Source organism: Symsagittifera roscoffensis, chromosome 7 (genome assembly GCF_963678635.1).
Source record: "Symsagittifera roscoffensis chromosome 7, txSymRosc1.1, whole genome shotgun sequence".
In the NCBI taxonomy this organism is placed as follows: domain Eukaryota; kingdom Metazoa; phylum Xenacoelomorpha; order Acoela; family Convolutidae; genus Symsagittifera; species Symsagittifera roscoffensis.
Genome location: NC_087068.1, coordinates 26,009,737 through 26,032,861, shown reverse-complemented (window position 1 = coordinate 26,032,861; position 23,125 = coordinate 26,009,737). Strand labels below are relative to the sequence as shown.

Sequence of the window (23,125 nt, the reverse complement as noted above, 5' to 3'; positions counted from 1 at the left end):
GACTGCTCGTATCAGGGCGAAGCCCTGAATGTTCCGACTGCCTTTTTTAGGTTTTATGGAACAAAAATAACATAAAAAAATTAAATGTAATAGATAAAAAAGAACGTTTTTTTTCTAAAATTTGAATTTTTTAAATGAAAATCAACCCCCCCCCCATATAAAGTACAAAAGGATAGGTTCGCAAGATTAATTATGGCAAATAAGCTTCTTTCAACCAATTTAGAGCGTTTTCTAAGGCGGATTAAATATCCGCTTACGCGTTATTAGCGCGAAATATATCGCGTGTTCATTGTCCCAAATTGGCCAAAATAGCAATCTTCAGTAACGGAATATTTGTGCTCGGGGTGGGCTTTTTGTCTTCAGACAAATTTCGACTTTTTAACTAGCCATTTTTGACGGAATTTTTTAAATATCATTCGGAAGGAATTGTTGTACTGAGCTTAAATTTGAAAAAATATTTCACATGTGATCAGTTTTTGTAAAGTTATGGGGGTAACTTTACAAAAAAAGAACACAGGTGAAATTTTTTTTCAATTTTAAGCTCAGTACAACAACTTCTTCCGAATGATATTTAAAAATTCCGTCAAAAATGGCTAGTTAAAAAGTCGAAAATTGTCTGAAGAAAAAAACCCACCCGAGCACAAATATTCCGTAACTTTCATATCGCAAGTCGGAACAACAAGACACCGCACGACTAACACATATGGTCTGAAAATTATAATGCATGCTATTATAAGACCAAAAAAATCAATTTCAGGTCAAACCTTTTTGTTCCCACTATTTTTGAATTAAATGACGGAATAATTGTGCACGTTATTTTTTTTCTCGACTCAAATTTCGGCTTTTTAACTAACACAAACTTTAACGGAGTTTTTAAACATCATTCAAGAAGTATTGATATCCTGAGCTCAAATTTAAAATGGTATCTTAGCTGTAGTCTTTTTTAAAATGGTATCTTAGCTGTGGTCTTTTAAAATGGTATCTTAGCTGTGGTCCTTAGAACCTAATAATTTCGCTCTTCTTCGTGAAATTATTAGGTTCTAAGGATTGCCAATTTGACCAATTTGGGACAATTAACGTGCGATATATTTCATGCGCGATGATTAACGCGTAAGCGGAGATTTAATTCAATTTAGAAATTGTTCCAAATTTGATCCAACCTGTGCAAATTTATCACTTTGTAGTTTAATTAATTGCAGGTGGGAGGACGATTTTCAAAAAAGGCTGAAAAAACGTAAACTTTTTTTAACTTTTCATCATTTTTTTCAAATTAAGCAATTTCATTGAAATTGAAATGAAGTCGGAACATTCAGGGATTCGCTCTGATTTGAGCAGTCTTGTTAGTATTACCATCAAACTTTGAAAACACATTTACCTAGGAAGAGACCCATGTCATCATATTATCTGATCAAAATCACAAAAAACCATTAAGTGAAAAACTTGATCAAAATTGTAGAACAACTCCATTTTTATCAATTTGCCCACAAAATACTGTCTTTTTAGCTTAAAATGAGAGAACACATTGAAGCCCTGACCGGTCCTTCCTCATGGGCCTTATCACTGCACGCCAATACTTCCAGCAGTACCACAAAAATTACCGTCCTCACCCGGCCCCAGTATTCTAATTAATACTATTGGATTGGCTCGCTCTTAGTTTTGATGTCCCTCCTACACCATGTATTCCAACGCAAGTCTATAAAATCCGTAATAACCGAAGAACAACTTTTGCTTCGGAAATGGATATGGTCACCGACACCGTACAAACTGTTCAACAAGGACAACCCGAGTCGAGATTTTTCACCTAATTTGAAGCAAGGTTTGAGCGGTTTGAGCGGTTTTTTAGACGGGTGAAACACACTTCACCAATCTCATTGGACCCGTCAATCAAAAAAACATCTTCACCTCAAATCCGACCAACAAGCAATAGAACAGCTACTGCAATTGACTGAAGAAACAAAAATTAACAAAATATCGCACAAATAAGTTACATTACGAGGCCAAACAGTGCACTGGATAGGCGCACTATTTTGTGTCTGTATATTACTGGATTCTATAGTCAAACCTTTAAACAAGTTCCAAATGTAAGTGGATTCCACTTACAAAACTTCCGTGGATTCCGCGTACAAGTACTTGTAGCGTAAATCTTGTCGACACATTTGTTGTGCCACGGATTCCGCAAGAAGCGAATTTAGCTAGGAACAACTGTAAGTAGATTCCACAAAATCTAAGTGAATCCGCAATTGTAAATGGATTCCACAAAATGTTAGTCAGTATTTGAGTCAGTATTTGAGATTGCGTCAGTATTTGAGATTGCGTAAATTCCAATTATTGGTTTTTTGGAAGCTTAACCGGAATAAATTCAATTTTTGTAGTCATTGGATTGAGAATATTTGGAAACACAACGCACATCATATCGCCGAATTAGTTCAGTATTCGAGATTGCATAAATCCCAAATACTGGTCAGTGTTTGGGATTCCATCAATCCCAATTACTGAAGATCTAGTAGATTTTGATTCTAGTAAAATGAGATCGAAGTTGACCGTATTTGAGATCGAAGTTGGGTTGACAGGAATTGATACCAAACGTTTGGTATCCAACTGGTAGTTATTCAATGTAGTAATTGAGATTGATTTTTCTGGTGACCAGATATAAGATCAAACACTATACTACACATATACATATACGTATACGGAATCCGCAAACAAATTGCGATTCTACTTACAATTTGCGGATTCCAGGTACTATTTGCGGAATCCGCTTACAGTTGCGGAATCTGCAACAGCTCAATTTAACTACATAAATGTCTTATTATTTGTTTGTGGATTCCGCAAACTGTTCTGGAATCCGCAAATTTGTTTGCGGATTCCGCAAAATTACCTATTTTCGGAGCAATTTTGAGCGGTACAGTGTTTTAGGTATTTGCTTGAGGAAACCAAAACAGCGAAGAAGATCATAGAAAGTAGCAAAGTTGCGGCTTCCACGACAAATCTGATTCTGGTGAATCCACTTGCAATGAACAGAATGCACAGTTTGGCCTCGTTATGAAGCATGCTCACCCTACCAAAAGCAAATAGAAGACATTTTATTTTTCAAGATCAATATTTAAACCGATATCTAGAGAATACGCAAGATTAAGATAAGATGATCTACAGTTAAAAAACCGAATACAAAAATACTTAATCATCATACGCCAGCATAAGAGCTAAAAAACTTCCCAAAATGAACTAGAAACCAGACAAGTCTGCTCGTATATCAGGGCAGGGCAAAGCCCTAAATGTTCAGACTATCCCTTAATGTATATCGAATATTTTTTGGGAAAAGAAAATATTGAAAACCTATACATGTTGGACAAAGTCACAGTGTAAAAGTTTGAGTCTTACGCCACTAATACGACTAATTAGCTAGTCTCAATACAATTGGTAATTCGCGTTGCCCTCAGCATTATGAAAAAAATTCTTCCAAGCTCGCATAATTTAGTCCAGAAGATGGCAAGCTTGGCAATTTTCAAACTTTACATAAACTTTACAAACTTTACAAAAAGTTTTCGGAGTTGAAATATATTCTTACATTTGAACTCTGGAAATTGTTATTTTCAATAGGGTATAAAAAAACTTTGCTGAAAGTTATTATTTCGATCGGTGAAAGTTGACTGAATAAAAAAAAACCGCACCTAATACAGATATTCCGTTTTATTCGAAAGTCGGATTTACAAACAAATGACTATATTTGTAATATCAGCCATGCAATTGAAAAATATGACAAAGATACCCACCACATCAAAATGGCTTTCTCCATATAAAACATAATCTTCCAGATTTTATCATCTCAGATAGCGTGACAAAAATGCGGTGTACTTTATTAGGAGCTACTCTATAAGATAAGCCCCAGCAACAATTTGCAATAAGGCCCCAGCATTTGGCGTGTTTTGTTGAATTTCACAATTCTTCAAAATTCATTTTACGCAACAACTAAAACATTTGATTATGTTTTTTAAAGATAACTTGCTGCCATAAATATCTTTCAGAAGAATAACGTTCGAAACTATTTCTAAAAATGTTGAAAACAACTGTGATGAAAGTCTCCTTTATACACTGATTCGTCGAATTACATTTTTTGCTGCTTTTCACTGTTCAAGGCTATGAAAACATTTTCAAATTATTGTTAGTATAACCATCAAACTTTGAAAACACTTTTACCTAGGAAAAGACCCATGTCATCATACTATCTGATCAAAATCACAAAAAAAAGATTAAATGAAAAGCTTGATCAAAACTGTAGAATAACATCATTTTCATCAATTTGTCCATAAAGGTCTGTCTTTTAGCTTAAAACGAGAAAACACATTGAAGCCCTGACCGGTCTCTCCTTTTGGGCCTTATCACCGCACGCCAATACTTCCAGCAGTACCCCAATAATTACCGTCTTCACCCGTCCTCAGTATTCTAATCAATACTATTCGATTGGCCGGCTCTCAGTTGTGATGTCCCTCCTACACCATGTAGTCCAACGCAAGTCTATAAAACCCGTAATAACTGAAGATCAACTTTTGCTTCGGAACTGGATATGGTCCCCTTTTGTCACCGACACCGTACAAACTGTTCAACAAGGACAACCCTAGTTCACCAATCTCAATGGACCCGTCAATCGACGGCGCTCAATCTACACAGCACTCATAGGATGAAACTGATTCACTGATCCCTTGAAACATTAACTCTCTCACCCCGTAAACATAACTCAAAACATCTCACGAGGAACTGAAAGTTGACATGAAAAAAACCTCAAAAGCTTTTGTATAGCAATCATAAAAAATCATAGCACACATCATAAAAACGAGAATACTTGAATCAAACTTGGGGTTATGTTAAGACCTTCCTAAATTTCTAATCTTATGCTTGAATTTGTGATTCTAATGAAATGAGATCGAAGTTGAGATCGAAGTTTGCAGTATTTGAGATCGAAATTGGGTTGACAGGAATTGATACCAAACATTTGGTTGTCAATTGGTAAATGATCTTTTTAGTAATTGAGATTGATTTTTTTGGTGACCAAATATAATTTCAAACGCTATAATACATATATACATATATGTAAATGGAATCCGCAAACAAAATGCGGATTCTACTTACAATTTGCGGATTCCAGTTACGCTTAAAGTAGCGGAATCGGCAATAGCTCAATTTAACTATACAAATGTCTTATTATTTGTTTGTGGATTCCGCAAACTGTTCTGGATCCCGCAAATACGGTTGCGGATTCCGCAAAATCACCTATTTTCGGAGCGATTTTGAGCGGTACATTGTTTTAGGTATTTGATTGTGGAAACCAAAACAGCAAAGAAGATCAAAGAAAAGTAGCAAAGTTGCGGATTCCATGACAAATCTGATTTTGGCCTGTTGCTGAATCCACTTACAATGCACAGAATGCACAGTTTGGCCTCGTTATGAAGCATGCTCACCACACCAAAAGCAAATAGAAGACACATTATTTTTCAAGATCAAAATTTCAACCGATATCTAGAGAATACGCAAGATAAAGAGAAGATGATTCACAGTTAAAAAACCGAATAAAAAAAATCATAATCATCATACACCAGCATAAGAGCAGGAAAACTTCCCAAAAAGAACTAGAAACCAAACAGGACTGCTCGTATGTCAGGGCAAAGCCCTGAATGTTCAGACTATCCCTTAATTTATATCAAATACTTTTTGGGAAAAGAAAATATTGAAAACCTATACATGTTGGAGAATATCACTGTGTAAAATTTTGAGTCGTACACCACTAATACGACTAATTAGCTAGTTTCAATTCAATTGATAATTCGCGTTACTCTTAGCATTATGAATAAATTCTTCAAAGAGCGCATAATTTAGTCCAGAACATGGCAAATTTGGCAATTTTCATACCCCCAGAACTTTACAAAAAGTTATCGGAGTTGAAATAAGTTTTTACATTTGAAATCAGGAAATTGATATTCTCAATGGGATATAAAAAAAATTGCAGAAAATTATTATTTCGATCGGTGAAAGTTGATTGAATAAAAAAACCGCACCTAGTATAGATATTCCGTTTTATTCGAATGCCGGAACAAGAAACAAACAACTATAGTTGTAATATCAGCCATGCAGTTGAAAATAATGACTTACATACCCACCCCATCAGAATGGCTATCTCTATCTAAAACACAATCTTCCAGATTTTCTCATCTCAGATATCGTGACAAAAATGCGGTGTAGTACTTTATTAGGAGCTACTCTATAAGATAAGCCCCAGCAATAATTCGCAATAAGGCCCCGGGATTTGGCGTATTTTTTTGAATTTCACATCTCTCCGAAATTCATTTTACGCAACAACCAAAAAAAATTATCATGTTTTTTGAGGTAACTTGCTGCTATAAATATCATTCAGAAGGATAACGTTCGAAACTATTTCTAAAAATGTTTAAAACAACTGTGATGAAAGTATCTTTTATACATCGATGCGTCGGATTACATTTTTTTGTTGCTTTTCACTGTTCAAGGCTATGAAAACTTTTGAACTAACCAACCAAACCCCACTGTCCTGCCATGCAAAGTCCCACAAGTCCTGCATAACCAATTGATGCAATTTTACTCACAGCATAAGCCCACTTCCCTGTTGGGTCGCGATAATCTAACTCATCCTGAAACCACTCGGATTCCATCAACAACCGAACTCCTAACTCGACAGGAATCTGCAGTAACTGCCACCAAGTGAAAGCACCTCTGGAAGCATTAAGAAGTGCTTCGACTATTTCCTGCTCAGCATTTACAATCAATCTGGTTGCCTCCTCTTTGATCACCTGTACGAAAACCTCTCCAGTTTCGGTACCAATTCTGCGAAACGCTTCTGCAGCTCCACGTCCCAGGAGCTCAAGGCTTTCACGGAACACTCTGACGACCCCTTCGCGGCTGATTTTTTCGAACAGCTGTTTGAAGACATAGTAGCAACTTCTACTTGAAAGCTGCAGGCTCCAGGAGATCGCTAAATAGAGTATATCTTGTTTAAAACTTCACAAATGCTATTTGAAATAGTCAGACGAGTCACTTGAACAATATCTACTCGATTGATGCATGCCACAGCTGTAGTGCATATCACAGGCAATTGTATGTTTGTATGATTGTAAATTATTTTTTTAAACCAATAATATTTCAAAAGTAACTCTTAAACTACAGTGACGGGACATAGAAGTTACAACTTTTAGTTTTCAGTTGATGAAAGGAACGAAAACTTTCACGTTTGCTGTTTTTCTCTACAAGTACTTAAGATTAGAGGGCTAGATTCTTGGTTAAATTTTGACCGTAGAGGCTGTTTTCAAAGCGTTGTTTGGTCTTTTGATCAGATGTCTTCTCAGTGCCAATAAGTTCCCGTGAAAAGCAAAAGCCATTTACAGTTTTGGACATAAAAATTTTCGTCGGAAAGCTAATGGAACCAGATCTAAAATACATTTTATTATTGGTTATAAATTAGATATTTTATCACTATAAAATATTTAATATTAACCAATCATGATCCATCTAACTAACAACCCACTTATTTGTAAGTGCTGAAATTACTTGTAATTTCAGCACCAGAGAGATTTGAATTTAACATAGAAATTAGTTACCTCTCCAAGAGTCTTTTTGGCAATCGCAATAAACCAGTATGCTCTAGATCTATTGAGCCTTGCAGAGACTAGTTAAATACCCTGAGCCTAGAAGATATAAGAGTAAGATTAGGATCGGTATTAGACTAAGAAGTTGCACGAATCTATCCGGCCGAAAAAACGATAGCGTGACGAGCAGACGGTGTACCCTATCCGAAATTACTCAATGAGTTAGACCAAAGAACTTATTTCATCTGGTGCGACCATAAGTCTCGAATAAGACCTTAAAAACAAATAGCTTAGAACTAACAAGATAGATTAGATATAGACAAAAACATTTCCGAAATGTTACATGACAATAATTTAATTGAAGTGTCTCTACGACTCAATAGATCAGAGCCGCTATTCCGTACAATACGAGAACTAACCGGTATTGGAAGAAGATCTCGGACAAGTGACAATCTACGACTACGAAGAAACTTACCGTTAAGTTTCATGGTCGTACGGCAAAAGCCAACACAAACTTTTTATATTTAGAATTTTACTAGCAATGAATTTAGTTTTTCATTTGCAAACATAAAATCTTGAAGAAAAATCTTCAATAATTAATTCAGGCGCTAAACCAAATTTACTATTGTACAATAACGATTGATAAAAACATCTCGAATCGTGTCCTCCAAAAGTGCAGTAAGATTCAAAAAGATATCTGAAAAATATATTTATTAAAAATAAAAATTAGTTAACATGATCATAAATTGTTAGTATATACAAATCATTGTGTCACCTCCAGCTTCATCACCTAAACATAACAGCAATCATAAAACCACTAACCTCATCAAAAATTAAACGTTTCTATCAATTAAAATTTAAATTATTTTTAAAAGCTTATCCTAAATTGTATTTTTACTTAACTTAAATTTATCTACACCTTTAAAACAGATCATCAAGGCTTTCCTTGGATCTCCTTAAATACTTAACTTAATTCGTTTTATACCATTAAAATTTATATTCTGATCATCAAGGCTTATCCTTGGATCAAATAGAACAATTTTGTTCTCCCCCACCTAATTAATAAAGTGTCTAACGACCTTAAACGTCGATTCACTACCCAACCCTTTCAAAGACCCAGGACAAATAGAAATTTTTCAAATCATTGTAACCATTATAATTAGGTTAAACAATGAAGAACTTCGGTTATTCATCCTTCACTTGATCCCCCCTCTTACCTGACCCAGGCTAAATCTTAAATCTTAGTAAGTTTAAAATAGTACCAAACGAACTACTTGCGTTCTAATTATACTTGAACCTGGTAGATCGATTTACCATTCTCCAACCCTTGAACACAATCATTACCCCTAAGTAAGATTAAGTAAGTTAACACCTTAATTACAATAGTCACGAGAAAGTAACAGTCATTCTCCGGAATCGAGATATACTTTTCTCTCCAACCCTGAATAAAAAGACCCAAGTTAGGCTAACCAAAAAATCGTAAGAACTAACAGTCTAGGATAATAAAATCACTAATAACAATCTTGCATCCTTCATCCTAAACCTCATGTCACTGAACAATTTAAGAATTAAACAAACAATCGTACTACACAATTGCGAAATAAACAACGGAACAAACGATCTCGTAATCACACCACACAAACAAACGATTGGATATAATCGAACAAAACGACAAACAATAAAAAGGAAAATTATATGTAAACAAAGACAAATTATACGGAAAAAATTTTCAAAGCAAAGAAACGCAGTCTCCGAATCAGAAGTCAGTAATTTAGATGCAGTTTGCAAGCTAGAAGAAACAGTAAAAAAAAACAACCCAGTTCACAATCAATTATATTTTTCTGATTCACAAGCCACATCACATTCATCAAAACAAGCAAACACAGGATAAAAAAGATATATAAAAATAAACCAGTACATTTAAACAATTGGAATCAACCAATCAGACACATTGAACCTTACGTACTAACAGTCATAAAACGAAAAAATGAGCCAAAGTCCAAGTGACGAGAGTCCAGACGAAAACTCTGTTTTCCCATTTCTCATCAATTCACTCACTGAAGATAGAGGTCAAATACAATTTTGCAATAGTCTAATCGCAAATGAATTCAAACAAGGAATTAGCCTATATAAAACAGAATCCCCAGAAAAAAAATCAAAAGACAAATTGTCGATCATTATTGAGAAGGAATATGTAAACTAACACAACAATATGGAATCTGCATCAAAGAATTCAGCACAGCAAGCAAATTTCATGGCAATAAAGTTATTCAAACAGACGACGTTGACATAGAATTTTCAAAAATTTTCGCACAATAGATTAAAAACATACAACACCAAAACTCACAAAGAGCAATTTCAAAATTTACTAACGATGTTTTGCACTAATATATAGTTATTTAACCATACTAGAAAAAAAAACAGAAACTGGAAGTACGTCAGCAGTTTAAACATCAAGACACACGAATGTATGATATGAAATTGCCGCATTCTCAGCATTTTTTAAAACAATCCATGAAAATTTTTCAAGCAATGAATTTTGACAAAATATTAAACACGATTTACAAAAATTCTTAGCAAGGTTCATAATTGAATTTCACACAACATATTGATTTAATTGCACAAGCAAGAAAAAAATTTAGACCTCAAAATACCAATGACGACACTGTTATTGCAGAAATATCAGATTATATTTGGGACCCTGATTGGTCTCTCCCATTATTCCTGAACATCCCAATAGACATCTCAAGTCAAGCAATCAGTACAATTTCTGTTCATAAAGACTATCTAAAAGTATTTCCACTTACAATAGATGCAAAACCTATAAACTATAATTCATTTTTACCCAATAGAAGACAAAATATTGGCTCAAATTCAACTCTTGTACAACAGGAAAATTTGAAAGGAACTAGAAATCTTACACAACAAGATATTCAAACACCATCACGTTTTATAAATGAAGAAACAGTTGAAACAATAGTAACAACTACACAACAAAGTATTTCACCAATACATCCAAACCTTACAACGCCAAAACCTAAAAATCCAACATTACCACAAGTAACATTGCAATCTACGGTTAAACTCTCGGTTGCTCCAAAATATTCACATATGGATTACCAAACATTTAGACCAATGACGAAACCAACACAAAAACAAAAAAAATTCACCAGAAATAATTTCGCAGATCACAATTATAACTATGTAAATACATCACAAACATCTAAACCTCCTCGTACAAACCCGCATAAACATTTATTTTCACAACGACAAAATTTCCAACAACCAACAGTAAACTTAGTAATTTTTAACGATAACCCGCGAACTCCAAAAGACCCGAGAGAAAATTACCCATTTTTCCAACAAAACAAACACAGTAAACAGTATAACCAAAAAAAAACATAAAACTTTTTATACACCTAAGTATCTTTCTTCAGATGATGACGAAATTTATGACCAAAACCATCAAAAAAATTTTCAAAACCAAAGACTACACTCTTATCACGTAACTCAACCAGATATTTTTTAAGCAGCATATACACGAGAACAACATGTGAGACAGCCTAGACCAAATCACGCATCCCAAAATAATAATTTCTGTTCACAAAACCCAGTCAAAACAGACTATTATCAAACAACACAAATGCAAAATGAAATACCACTACCATATTATTTACAACAACATGAAATAACAAAAAATCAACTTACAAACTTTTCACAAATGCCAAATGCCGCAGAATCACTACAAATGACAATGAATCCATACCTAATGGGTGGATCGTAGTGACATCAATTAAACCATTGATGGTATTTGTAGGCACAGACACTGAATATTCGGTAGAAAATTATTCAAATGTAGTCACAGCAATTTTAATTTTAAATATAGGACCTGAACCAATTAATACACCACTTCACAACAATTGGATACATAAACGCACAGCGTTAATTCAAAAAACACTTGATGGCGCAGCTCAAAAATGGTTTTCAGTTTTACCTATAGACATAAAAACAGATTGGAAAAAATTCACACAAGAATTTTCAAAAAAGTTTGATTCTGAAAGAAATAAATAACATCAAAGAATTTTATGTAATGAAATTCGCAGACTACCAAACGAAACAATTAAACAATTGGTAGATCGAATCGAAAGACTCGTTCAAAAACCATTTTCACTTAACACTCATGATTACAAAATTACGAAAACGACAGAAATTTTAATGATGACTCTAACACCTCAATTAAGAAAAATAGCTATTAAAAAGAGAGCATCACATCCCTCCTCAATTCGAGAACCAGATTTAGATTTCAGAATACTAGTTGATAAACTAGAACAAGCAGAAATCAAAATGAAACTCGAGAAAAAAGAAAATCTTAAACTACAATTCGTTAATAGACTCGAAATAAATACTACACATATAACCAATATACAAGATTCAGATGTAGATCTAATTGAAAAAATCACTGAAATTTTAAATATATATGAGAAAAACCCAAAATTCAAAGATAAACCATCTTTCAAAAAACGTGTAATTATTGCCGAAGATACGGACACAGTATTGCCGAATGTAGACAAAAACAAAAAGATAACCAAAAAAAACCACAAAAGTATAAAAACCAAATAAATCAATCTATCAAAACATGAAAAAAGACCAAAATGTACCAAACAAAAATATACATAGTAACAGCAGCTCTGGTAAACCACTTCCAAATAATTCAAATTATTCAAGAAACCAATCACCTTATACTTTTAGTTTTACAGGTAGATCTCCAGAACAAAGAAATTCACGAAATTTCTCACAAAATAGATATAGTCGATCAAATAGTCAAACTAATCAGTATAGAAACAACTATTCACGATCAAATTCAATCAGAAGAGAATATTTGTTTGATAACAGTTCCCATTCAAATTCTAGGTATAGACACTATTCAAACAATAGATCACGAAACTCATCATACAATAGAAACAGAAACTATTCAAACAATAGGAATAGAAGTTATTCAAGTAATCGAAATCCACGTTACCAAAACAATAGATCAAGAAATAATTTGTACAACAGATCTAATTATCAAGGAACGAATAACAACAACTACCATAATATATCACGAAATCATTCACAAAATAGGAATCCAAACTATAACAACCAACAAAGGAATAATTCTCAATCTCCTCATAGAAATAATTATCGCTACTCCGATTCCCAACACAAATATAGAAGCAACACACCGAAACATCAAAGACAAAATAATCAAGTACAGACAACTGAAGAAACCATTTCAGACCCCCCTGGTATCGATGATACAGAAAGTACAGAATTACAATTAAATCACATTAATTGTGAATCAACAGACAGCGAAAGTGATACAAAAAACACCATCTCAGTTAATATGATCACAGTTGAAAATGATTACGAACCTATTATATATGAACAACCTTTCATTTCACACATTTATGAAAATCAACTGAAACTCCTTCAAAATTACTACACTAGACCGATTGGTAATAATGTACCAGTTGAACAAGAAGTAAATAGAAGTAACACTGTAATTAAACCCGGAAAAGACGAAGTACAAAGCTCAAGCACAAACCACATTTATCAAAATTTACAAAAAGAAAAAATGAGAAAAAATTTGGACAATTCCATTTCTCTTAAAAAGTCCAAAAAGTAAAGAATTTCAAACACCAGGTCTTGAAATAGATTTTTTAATCGACTCAGGAGCAGAATTAAATTTAATTAATATCCCCACCTTGAATGAAATTAAAACACTACATCCAACCCTAATAACTATTAAGACAGCCAGAAAATTAGCAACAGCACAAGGCTCAACATTAATAAATTAGGGAAAAGTCCAACTTTTCCTAGTTCCCACTAGAACAATGGAACAAAACAAAATCTTAAAAAAAAACCATTTAAACAAACATTCCACATAACAGATATAAAACACAATATCATTGGCATATCATTTATAACTAAATATATTCCCACAATAAACATTTTAAATAGTAAACTTCAAAAAAAAGACAAGGACACAAGAATGAAAAATACATCCTTAACATTCTTTCAAAGATTAAACAAACAACTACCATTTTTCTCCAAATTTTACCCTATATACAACCAGGAACAAAAAATACCTGAAACCACTATCAGGAAATGTATATAACTTTTCAATTGAACAAGCTCACCAGTATGATAAAAACCAAAACAAACAACATCTCTTTATGTCAGATCTTGAATTTGAACCCATTCATAAATTTTTTCGAAAAGCAATTTCATCCATAAAATACATGAAACATTCAAACTCCGATATTATTTCGTTACACGTATATAACATTTCACCACACCAGATAACATTAACTCTAGGACTCTTAGGATACTGTGAAACAAATGCCACAACTTTACCCACAAACGAAGTAGCATATCGAGTCAATAATATATTACAATTACTAGACATATGGCACTCAACAATTCTTCATGAAGAAATATCAATAAACAATATAATAAGCAACAAAAAAAGAAACACAGATTATCTCACAAAAACACCATATTTTAAACCAACGTTCAAAATATCACAATATCCAGAAGAACAACAGTAATTTCTAACAATGTTTAAATTTCAACAATCTCAAATAACACGAAACGAATTCGACAATTTAGCCAAACTATTATTAAAATACCCAACAGTTTATGCAACATCAAAATTTGATGTCGGAAAATTTAGTTCACCACTACATTTACCTTTAAAACCTGACGCAATTTTCAAAAAACAAAGAGCAAGCAAAGTACCAATACACTTACATGATAAAGTAAACAGATGATTACTTGACATTTTAGAACAATATGAAATTATATCTCCAGTAAATGAAAAGGAACAACCAAAAGGTAACACCTTTATCAACCCAGTTATCATCCACGCTAAACAAGAATCACTAAAAATTGTTCTAGACGCTAGATATCTCAATTCCCTAATTGACGAATATATATGCAATTGGCCCATAGAACCCATTCAAGTAATCCTAACAAAAATGAATGGTAAATATTTCACAACCGCAGACATGAAAAGCGCATATAATCAAATGCCATTAGATGAACAATCACAACGGTTAGCACAATTCGTTATTGGAAATCAACAATACGAATTCAACAGATTATTCTATGGAATATCCAAAGGACCAGCAGCTTTTTCAGCTTTTTTGAGTAAAATCTTTAGACCACTTATACTCAAGAAAAATGCAATCACATACTTAGACGATGTTTTCATGCAATCACAAACTAAAGATGAAAGGTTTATAATTTTATAACAGTATCATCAAATACTTACAAAAATTAAATCCAAACCAAAGAGTTTACAGATTTCAATTATTTTAAAAGAAAATCCCAAACTTACACATAGTTTGGACAGCAGGAAAAAATCTTGCATTACCAGATACACCACCTGAATTAAGTAAGATACAAGTGAAAATACACCACCTGAATTACTTACACGAAAAACTACAGTTGGAATACCACAAAATATTAAATTTTATCTTGCAAAAAATGAAACATCACCACGATTAGAATGTAAGTATGCAGAAAAAACCGATCTAGATCAATCACAAATAAACAATTTACAACATTTCCCCCTTTATTTAGATTGTCAAAATGATCTTAGCTACGCCCTGATATAGATTCAATCTTGCTTTGAAAAAAACACAGGATGTCCCAAAAAAAGGATCCAAAGTGGAATATCTCGACAACTACATGGTCGATATTGTCAACCCATAATTTTGCACGCATACCCAGTAGACATTCGTTGTGTAGTCACCGCTAAAATTTTGTTCAACCTGGAAAAGAACTGTCGCGTTTTTGGCACTACAAAAATATTTTACAAAGAAAATTTTTTTATTCATTCAGAGAAAATTCAGAAACCAGATAAATTAAAATGTGTATCCCGCATACAACCTTCCTCAGCATTCTTCTTTTAATTTTAATTTCTTCGAGCTCTTGTTTAATTTTACGTTTTGGATCATCTAAAGATGCCAAAGGAGCTTCTTTGTAGACTCTTTGTGCCCCATAGAAAAAAATTGCATGGTGTCAAATTTGGGTTGCAAGGAGGGTACTCACGGGGAAAACCAAGTGCTACAACAGAGAACAAAAAGTTTTCTGAACTTTTGTTTTTTTACAGTTTTTGTTCGGTGCGCTGGGCAATATCAAATAGAACAATTTAGTTCTCCCCCACCCAAATAATAAAGTCTCTAACGACCTCAAACGTCGATTCACTACCCAACCCTCTCAAGGACCCAGGACTAATAAAAAATTTTCATATCACTCTAACCATTCTAATTAGGCTAAACAGTAAAGAACTTCGGTTATTCATCCTTCACTTGATCCCCCCTCTTACCTGACCCAGGCTAAATCTTAAATCTTAGTAAGTTTAAAAAAGTACCTAACGAACTACTTGCGTTCTAATTAAACCTGAACCTTGTAGATTGATTTACCATTCTCCAACTCTTGAACAAAACCATTACCTCTAAGTAAGGTTAAGTAAGTTAACGATTTAACTTACAATAGTCACGAGAAAGTAACAGTCAGTCTCCGGAATCGATATATACTTCTCTCCAACCCTGAATAAAAAGACCCAAGTTAGGCTAACCAAAAAATCGTAAGGACTAATCGTCTAGGATATTAAAATCACTAATATGAATCTTGCATCCTTCATCCTAAACCTTATGTCACTGAACAATTTAAGAAATAAACAAACAATCGCACTACACAATTGCGAAATAAACAACGAAACTTACGATCTCGTAATCACACCACACAAACAAACGATTGGACATAATCGAACAAAACGACAAACAATAAAAAGGAAAATTATAAGTAAACAAAGACAAATTATACGGAAAAGATTTTCAAAGCGAAGAAACGCAGTCTCCGAATCAGAAGTCAGTAATTTAGATGCACTTTGCAAACTAAAAGAAACAGTAAATAAAAACTACCAACTCACGATCAACTATATTTTTCTGATTCAGAAGCCACATCACATCAAATAAAACAAGCAAAAAGAAAAAAAAAGATATATAAAAACAAACCAGTAAGTTTATACAATTGGAATCAACCAATCAGACACATTGAACATTACGCACTAACAGTCATAAAACGAAGCCAAATGAGCCAAAGTCCAAGTGAGCCAAAGTCCAAGTGACGAGAGTCCACACGAAAACTCTGTTTTCCCATTTCTCATCAATTCACTCACTGAAGATAGAGGTCAAATACAATTTTGCAATAATCTAATCGCAAATGTATTCAAACAAGGAATTAGCCTATGTAAAACAGAATTCCCAGAAACAAAAATCAAAAGACAAATTTTCGATCATTATTTAAAAGGAATATGTAAACTAACACAACAATATGGAATCTGCATCATAGAACTCAGCACAGCAAGTTAATTTCATGGCAAACAAGTTATTCAAACAGACGACGTTGACATAGAATTTTCAAAAGTATTCGCAGAATACATTAAAAACATACAACACCAAAATTTACAATGAGCAAACTCAATATTTACTAACGTTGTTTTGCAGTAATATATAGTTAATTATCCATACTAGAAAAAACAGAAAGTGGAAATACGTCACCAGTTCAAACATATAGACACACGAATGTTAGATATGAAATTGCCGCACTGTCAGCATTTTTAAACACAATCTAAGAAAAATTTTCAAGCAATGAAATGTGACAAAATATTAAACACGATTTACAAAAAATCTTAGCAAAGGTTCATAATTGACTATTTCACACAACATATTGATTTAATTGCACAAGCAAGAAAAAATTTTAGACCTCAAAATACCAATGATGACACTGTCATTGCAGAACAACCAGATTTTACATGGGACCCTGATTGGTCTCTCCCATTATTCCTGAACATCCCAATAGACATCTCAAGTCAAGCAATCAGTACAATTTCTATTCATAAAGACTATCTTAAAGTATTTCCACTTACAATAGATGCAACACCTATAAACTATAATTCATTTTTACCCAATAGAAGACAAAATAATAGCTTAAATTCAACTCTTGTACAACAGGAAAATTTGAATGGAACTAGAAATCTTACACAACAAGATATTCAAACACCATCACATTTTTTAAATGAAGAAACAGTTGAAACAATAGTAACAACTACACAACAAAGTATTTCACCAATACATCCAAACCTTACAAAGCCAAAACCTAAAAATCCAACATTACCACAAGTAAAATTGCAATCTACGGTTAAACCCTCGGTTGCTCCAAAATATTCACATATGTATTACCAAACATTTAGACCAATGACGAAACCAACATAAAAACAAAGAAAATTCACCAGAAGTAGTTTCGCAGAACACAATTATAACCTAAACCTCCACATCTAAACCTCCTCGTACAAACCCGCATAAACATTTATTTTCACAACGACAAAATTTCCAACAACCAACAATAAACTTAGTAATTTTTAAGGATAACCCGCGAATTCCAAAAGACCCGAGAGAAAATTACCCATTTTTCCAACAAAACAAACACAGTAAACAGTATAACCAAAATAAACATAAAACTTATTATACACCTAAGTATCTTTCATCAGATGATGACGAACTTTTTGACCAAAACCATCAACAAATTTTTCAAAACCAAAGACTACACTCTTATCACGTAACTCAACCAGATATTTTTGAACCATATACACGAGAACAACATGTGAGACAGCCTAGACCAAATCACGCATCCCAAAATAATAATTTTTGTTCACAAAACCCAGTCAATACAGACTATTATCAAACAACACAAATGCAAAATGAAATACCACTACCATATTATTATAACAACTTGAAATAACAAAAAATCAACTACAAACTTTTCACAATTTCAAAATGCCGCAGAATCACTACAATTGACAATGAATCCATACCTAATGGGTGGATCGTCAATAACATCAATTAAACCATTGATGGTATTTACAGGCACAGACACTGAAAATTCTGTAGAAGATTATTCAAATGTAGTCACAGCAAATTTAATTTTAAATATTAGACCTGAACCAATTAATACACCACTTCACGAAAACTGTATACATAGACGCACAGCGTTAATTCAAACAACACTTGATGGCGCAGCTCGAAAATGGTTTTCAGTTTTACTTATAGACATAAAAACAGAATGGAAAAGATTCACACGATAATTTTCAAAAATGTTTGATTCTGAAAGAAATAAATAACATCAAAGAATTCTATGTAATGAAATTCGCAGACTACCAAACGAAACAATTAAACAATTGGCAGTTCGAATCGAAACACTAGTTCGAAAAGCATATTCACTTGACACTCATGATTATAAAAACACGAAAATGACAGAAATTTTAATGATGACTCTAACACCTCAATTAAGAAAAATAGCTATTAAAAAGAGAGCATCACATCCCTCCTCAATTCGAGAACCAGATTTAGATTTCAGAATACTAGTTGATAAACTAGAACAAGCAGAAATCAAAATGAAATTCGAGAAAAAAGAAAATCTTAGACTACAATTCGTTAATAGAATCGAAATAAATACTGCACATATAAACAATATACAAGATTCAGATGTAGATCTAACTGAAAAAATCACTGAAATTTTAAACATATATGAGAAAAACCCAAATTTCAAAGGTAAACCATCTTTCGAAAAATGGTGTAATTATTGCCGAAGATACGGACACAGTATTGCCGAATGTAGACAAAAACAACATGATAACCAAAACAAACCACAAAAGTATAAAAAACACAATAAATCATTCTATCAAAACATGAAAAAAGACCAAATTTTACCAAACAAAAATATACATAGTAACAACAGCTCTGGTAAACCACTTCCAAATAATTCAAATTATTCAAGAAATCAATCACCCTATAATTCTAGTTATAGAGTTAGATCTCCAGAACAAAGAAAATCACGAAATTTCTCACAAAATAGATATAGTCGATCAAATAGTCAAAATAATCAGTATAGAAACAACTATTCACGATCGAATTCAAACAGAAGAGAATATTTGTTTGATACCAGTTCTCATTCAAATTCTAGGAATAGATACTATTCAAACGATAGATCACGAAACTCATCATACAATAGAAACAGAAACTATTCAAACAATAGGAAGAGAAGTTATTCAAATAATCGACATCAACGTTACCAAAACAATAGATCAAGAAATAATTTATACAACAGATCCAATTATCAACGAACGAGTAACAACAACTACCATAATAGATCACGAAATAATTCACAAAATAGGAATCCAAACTATAACAATCAACAAAGGAATCATTCTCAATCTCCTCATAGAAATAATTATCGCTATTCCGATTCCCAACACAAATATAGAAGCAACACACCGGAACATCAAAGACAAATTAGTCAAGTACAGACAACTGAAGAAACAACTTCAGACCCCGCTGGTATCGATGATACAGAAAGTACAGAATTACAATTAAATAACATTAATTGTGAACCAACAGACAGCGAAAGTGATACAAATAATACCATCTCAGTTAATATGATCACAGTTGAAAATGATTACGAACCTTTTATATATGAACAACCTTTCATTTCACACATATATGAAAATCAACTGGAACTCCTTCAAAATTACTACACTAGACCTATTGGTAATAATGTACCAGTTGAACAAGAAGTAAATAGAAGTAACACTGTAATTAAACCCGAAAAAGACGAAGTACAAAGCTCAAGCACAAACCACATTTATCAAAATATACAAAAAGAAGTCTGATTCAGAAGCCACATCACATCAATTAAAAAAAGCAAAAAGAAAATTAAGATATATAAAAACAAACCAGTACGTTTATACAATTGGAATCAACCAATCAGACACATTGAACATTACGCACTAACAGTCATAAAACGAAAAAATGAGCCAAAGTCCAAGTGACGAGAGTCCACACGAAAACTCTGTTTTCCCATTTCTCATCAATTCACTCACTGAAGATAGAGATCAAAAACAATTTTGCAATAATCTAATCGCAAATGTATTCAAACAGGGAATTAGCCTATGTAAAACAAAATTCCCAGAAATAAAAATCAAAAGACAAATTTTCGATCATTATTTAAACGGAATATGTAAACTAACACAACAATATGGAATCTGCATCATAGAACTCAGCACAGCAAGTTTATTTCATGGCAAACAAGTTATTCAAACAGACGACGTTGACATAGAATTTTCAAAAGTATTCGCAGAATACTTTAAAAACATACAACATCAAAATTTACAATGAGCAAATTCAATATGTACTAACGTTGTTTTGCACTAATGTATAGTTATTTATCCATACTAGAAAAAACAGAAACTGGAAATACGTCACCAGTTCAAACACTTAGACACACGAATGTTAGATATGAAATTGCCGCATTCTCAGCATTTTTAAACACAATCTAAGAAATATTTTCAAGCAATGAAATTTGACAAAATATTGAACACGATTTACAAAAAATCTTAGCAAGGTTCATAATTGACTATTTCACACCACAATTTGATTTAATTGCACAAGCAAGAAAAAATTTTAGACCTCAAAGAACCAATGATGACACTGTCATTGCAGAACAACCAGATTATATTTGGGACCCTGATTGGTCTCTCCCATTATTCCTGAATATCCCAATAGACATCTCAAGTCAAGCAATCAGTACAATTTCTATTCATAAAGACTATCTAAAAGTATTTCCACTTACAATAGATGCAACACCTATAAACTATAATTCATTTTTACCCAATAGAAGACAAAATAATAGCTTAAATTCAACTCTTGTACAACAGGAAAATTTGAATGGAACTAGAAATCTTACACAACAAGATATTCAAACACCATCACATTTTTTAAATGAAGAAACAGTTGAAACAATAGTAACAACTACACAACAAAGTATTTCACCAATACATCCAAACCTTACAAATCCAAAACCTAAAAATCCAACATTACCACAAGTAAAATTGCAATCTACGGTTAAACCCTCGGTTGCTCCAAAATATTCAAATATGTATTACCAAACATTTAGACCAATGACGAAACCAACATAAAAACAAAGAAAATTCACCAGAAGTAGTTTCGCAGAACACAATTATAACCTAAACCTCCACATCTAAACCTCCTCGTACAAACCCGCATAAACATTTATTTTCACAACGACAAAATTTCCAACAACCAACAATAAACTTAGTAATTTTTAAGGATAACCCGCGAATTCCAAAAGACCCGAGAGAAAATTACCCATTTTTCCAACAAAACAAACACAGTAAACAGTATAACCAAAATAAACATAAAACTTATTATACACCTAAGTATCTTTCATCAGATGATGACGAACTTTATGACCAAAACCATCAACAAATTTTTCAAAACCAAAGACTACACTCTTATCACGTAACTCAACCAGATATTTTTGAACCATATACACGAGAACAACATGTGAGACAGCCTAGACCAAATCACGCATCCCAAAATAATAATTTTTGTTCACAAAACCCAGTCAATACAGACTATTATCAAACAACACAAATGCAAAATGAAATACCACTACCATATTATTACAACAACATGAAATAACAAAAAATCAACTTACAAACTTTTCACAATTTCAAAATGCCGCAGAATCACTACAATTGACAATGAATCCATACCTAATGGGTGGATCGTCAATAACATCAGTTAAACCATTGATGGTAATTACAGGCACAGACACTGAAAATTCTGTAGAAGAATATTCAAATGTAGTCACAGCAAATTTGATTTTAAATATTAGACCTGAACCAATTAATACACCACTTCACGAAAACTGTATACATAGACGCACAGCGTTAATTCAAACAACAGTTGATGGCGCAGCTCGAAAATGGTTTTCAGTTTTACTTATAGACATAAAAACAGATTGGAAAAGATTCACACGATAATTTTCAAAAATGTTTGATTCTGAAAGAAATAAATAACATCAAAGAATTTTCTGTAATGAAATTCGCAGACTACCAAATGAAACAATTAAACAATTGGTAGATCGAATCGAAAGACTAGTTCAAAAACCATTTTCACTTAACACTCATGATTACAAAATTACGAAAATGACAGAAATTTTAATGATGACTCTAACACCTCAATAAAGAAAAATAGTTATTAAAAAGAGAGCATCACATCCCTCCTCAATTCGAGAACCAGATTTAGATTTCAGAATACTAGTTGATAAACTAGAACAAGCAGAAATCAAAATGAAATTCGAGAAAAAAGAAAATCTTAGACTACAATTCGTTGATAGAATCGAAATAAATACTACACATATAAACAATATACAAGATTCAGATGTAGATCTAACTGAAAAAATCACTGAAATTTCAAACATATATGAGAAAAACCCAAATTTCAAATATAAATCATCTTTCGAAAAATGGTGTAATTATTGCCGAAGATACGGACACAGTATTGCCGAATGTAGACAAAAACAACAAGATAACCAAAACAAAC

General features: G+C 32.8%; 1 protein-coding gene across 2 annotated transcripts in view; it reads right to left on the bottom strand.

Moving 5' to 3' along the window:
- Positions 1–23,125, bottom strand: part of LOC134851606 (uncharacterized) — a 113,303-nt gene that overhangs the window by 7,840 nt on the left and 82,338 nt on the right. For both annotated transcript variants that reach the window (XM_063867755.1, XM_063867754.1), the window contains exon 3: positions 6,542–7,000. In XM_063867755.1, the coding sequence (XP_063723825.1) occupies positions 6,542–7,000 (459 nt within the window). The remainder of the gene's footprint in view (positions 1–6,541; positions 7,001–23,125) is intronic.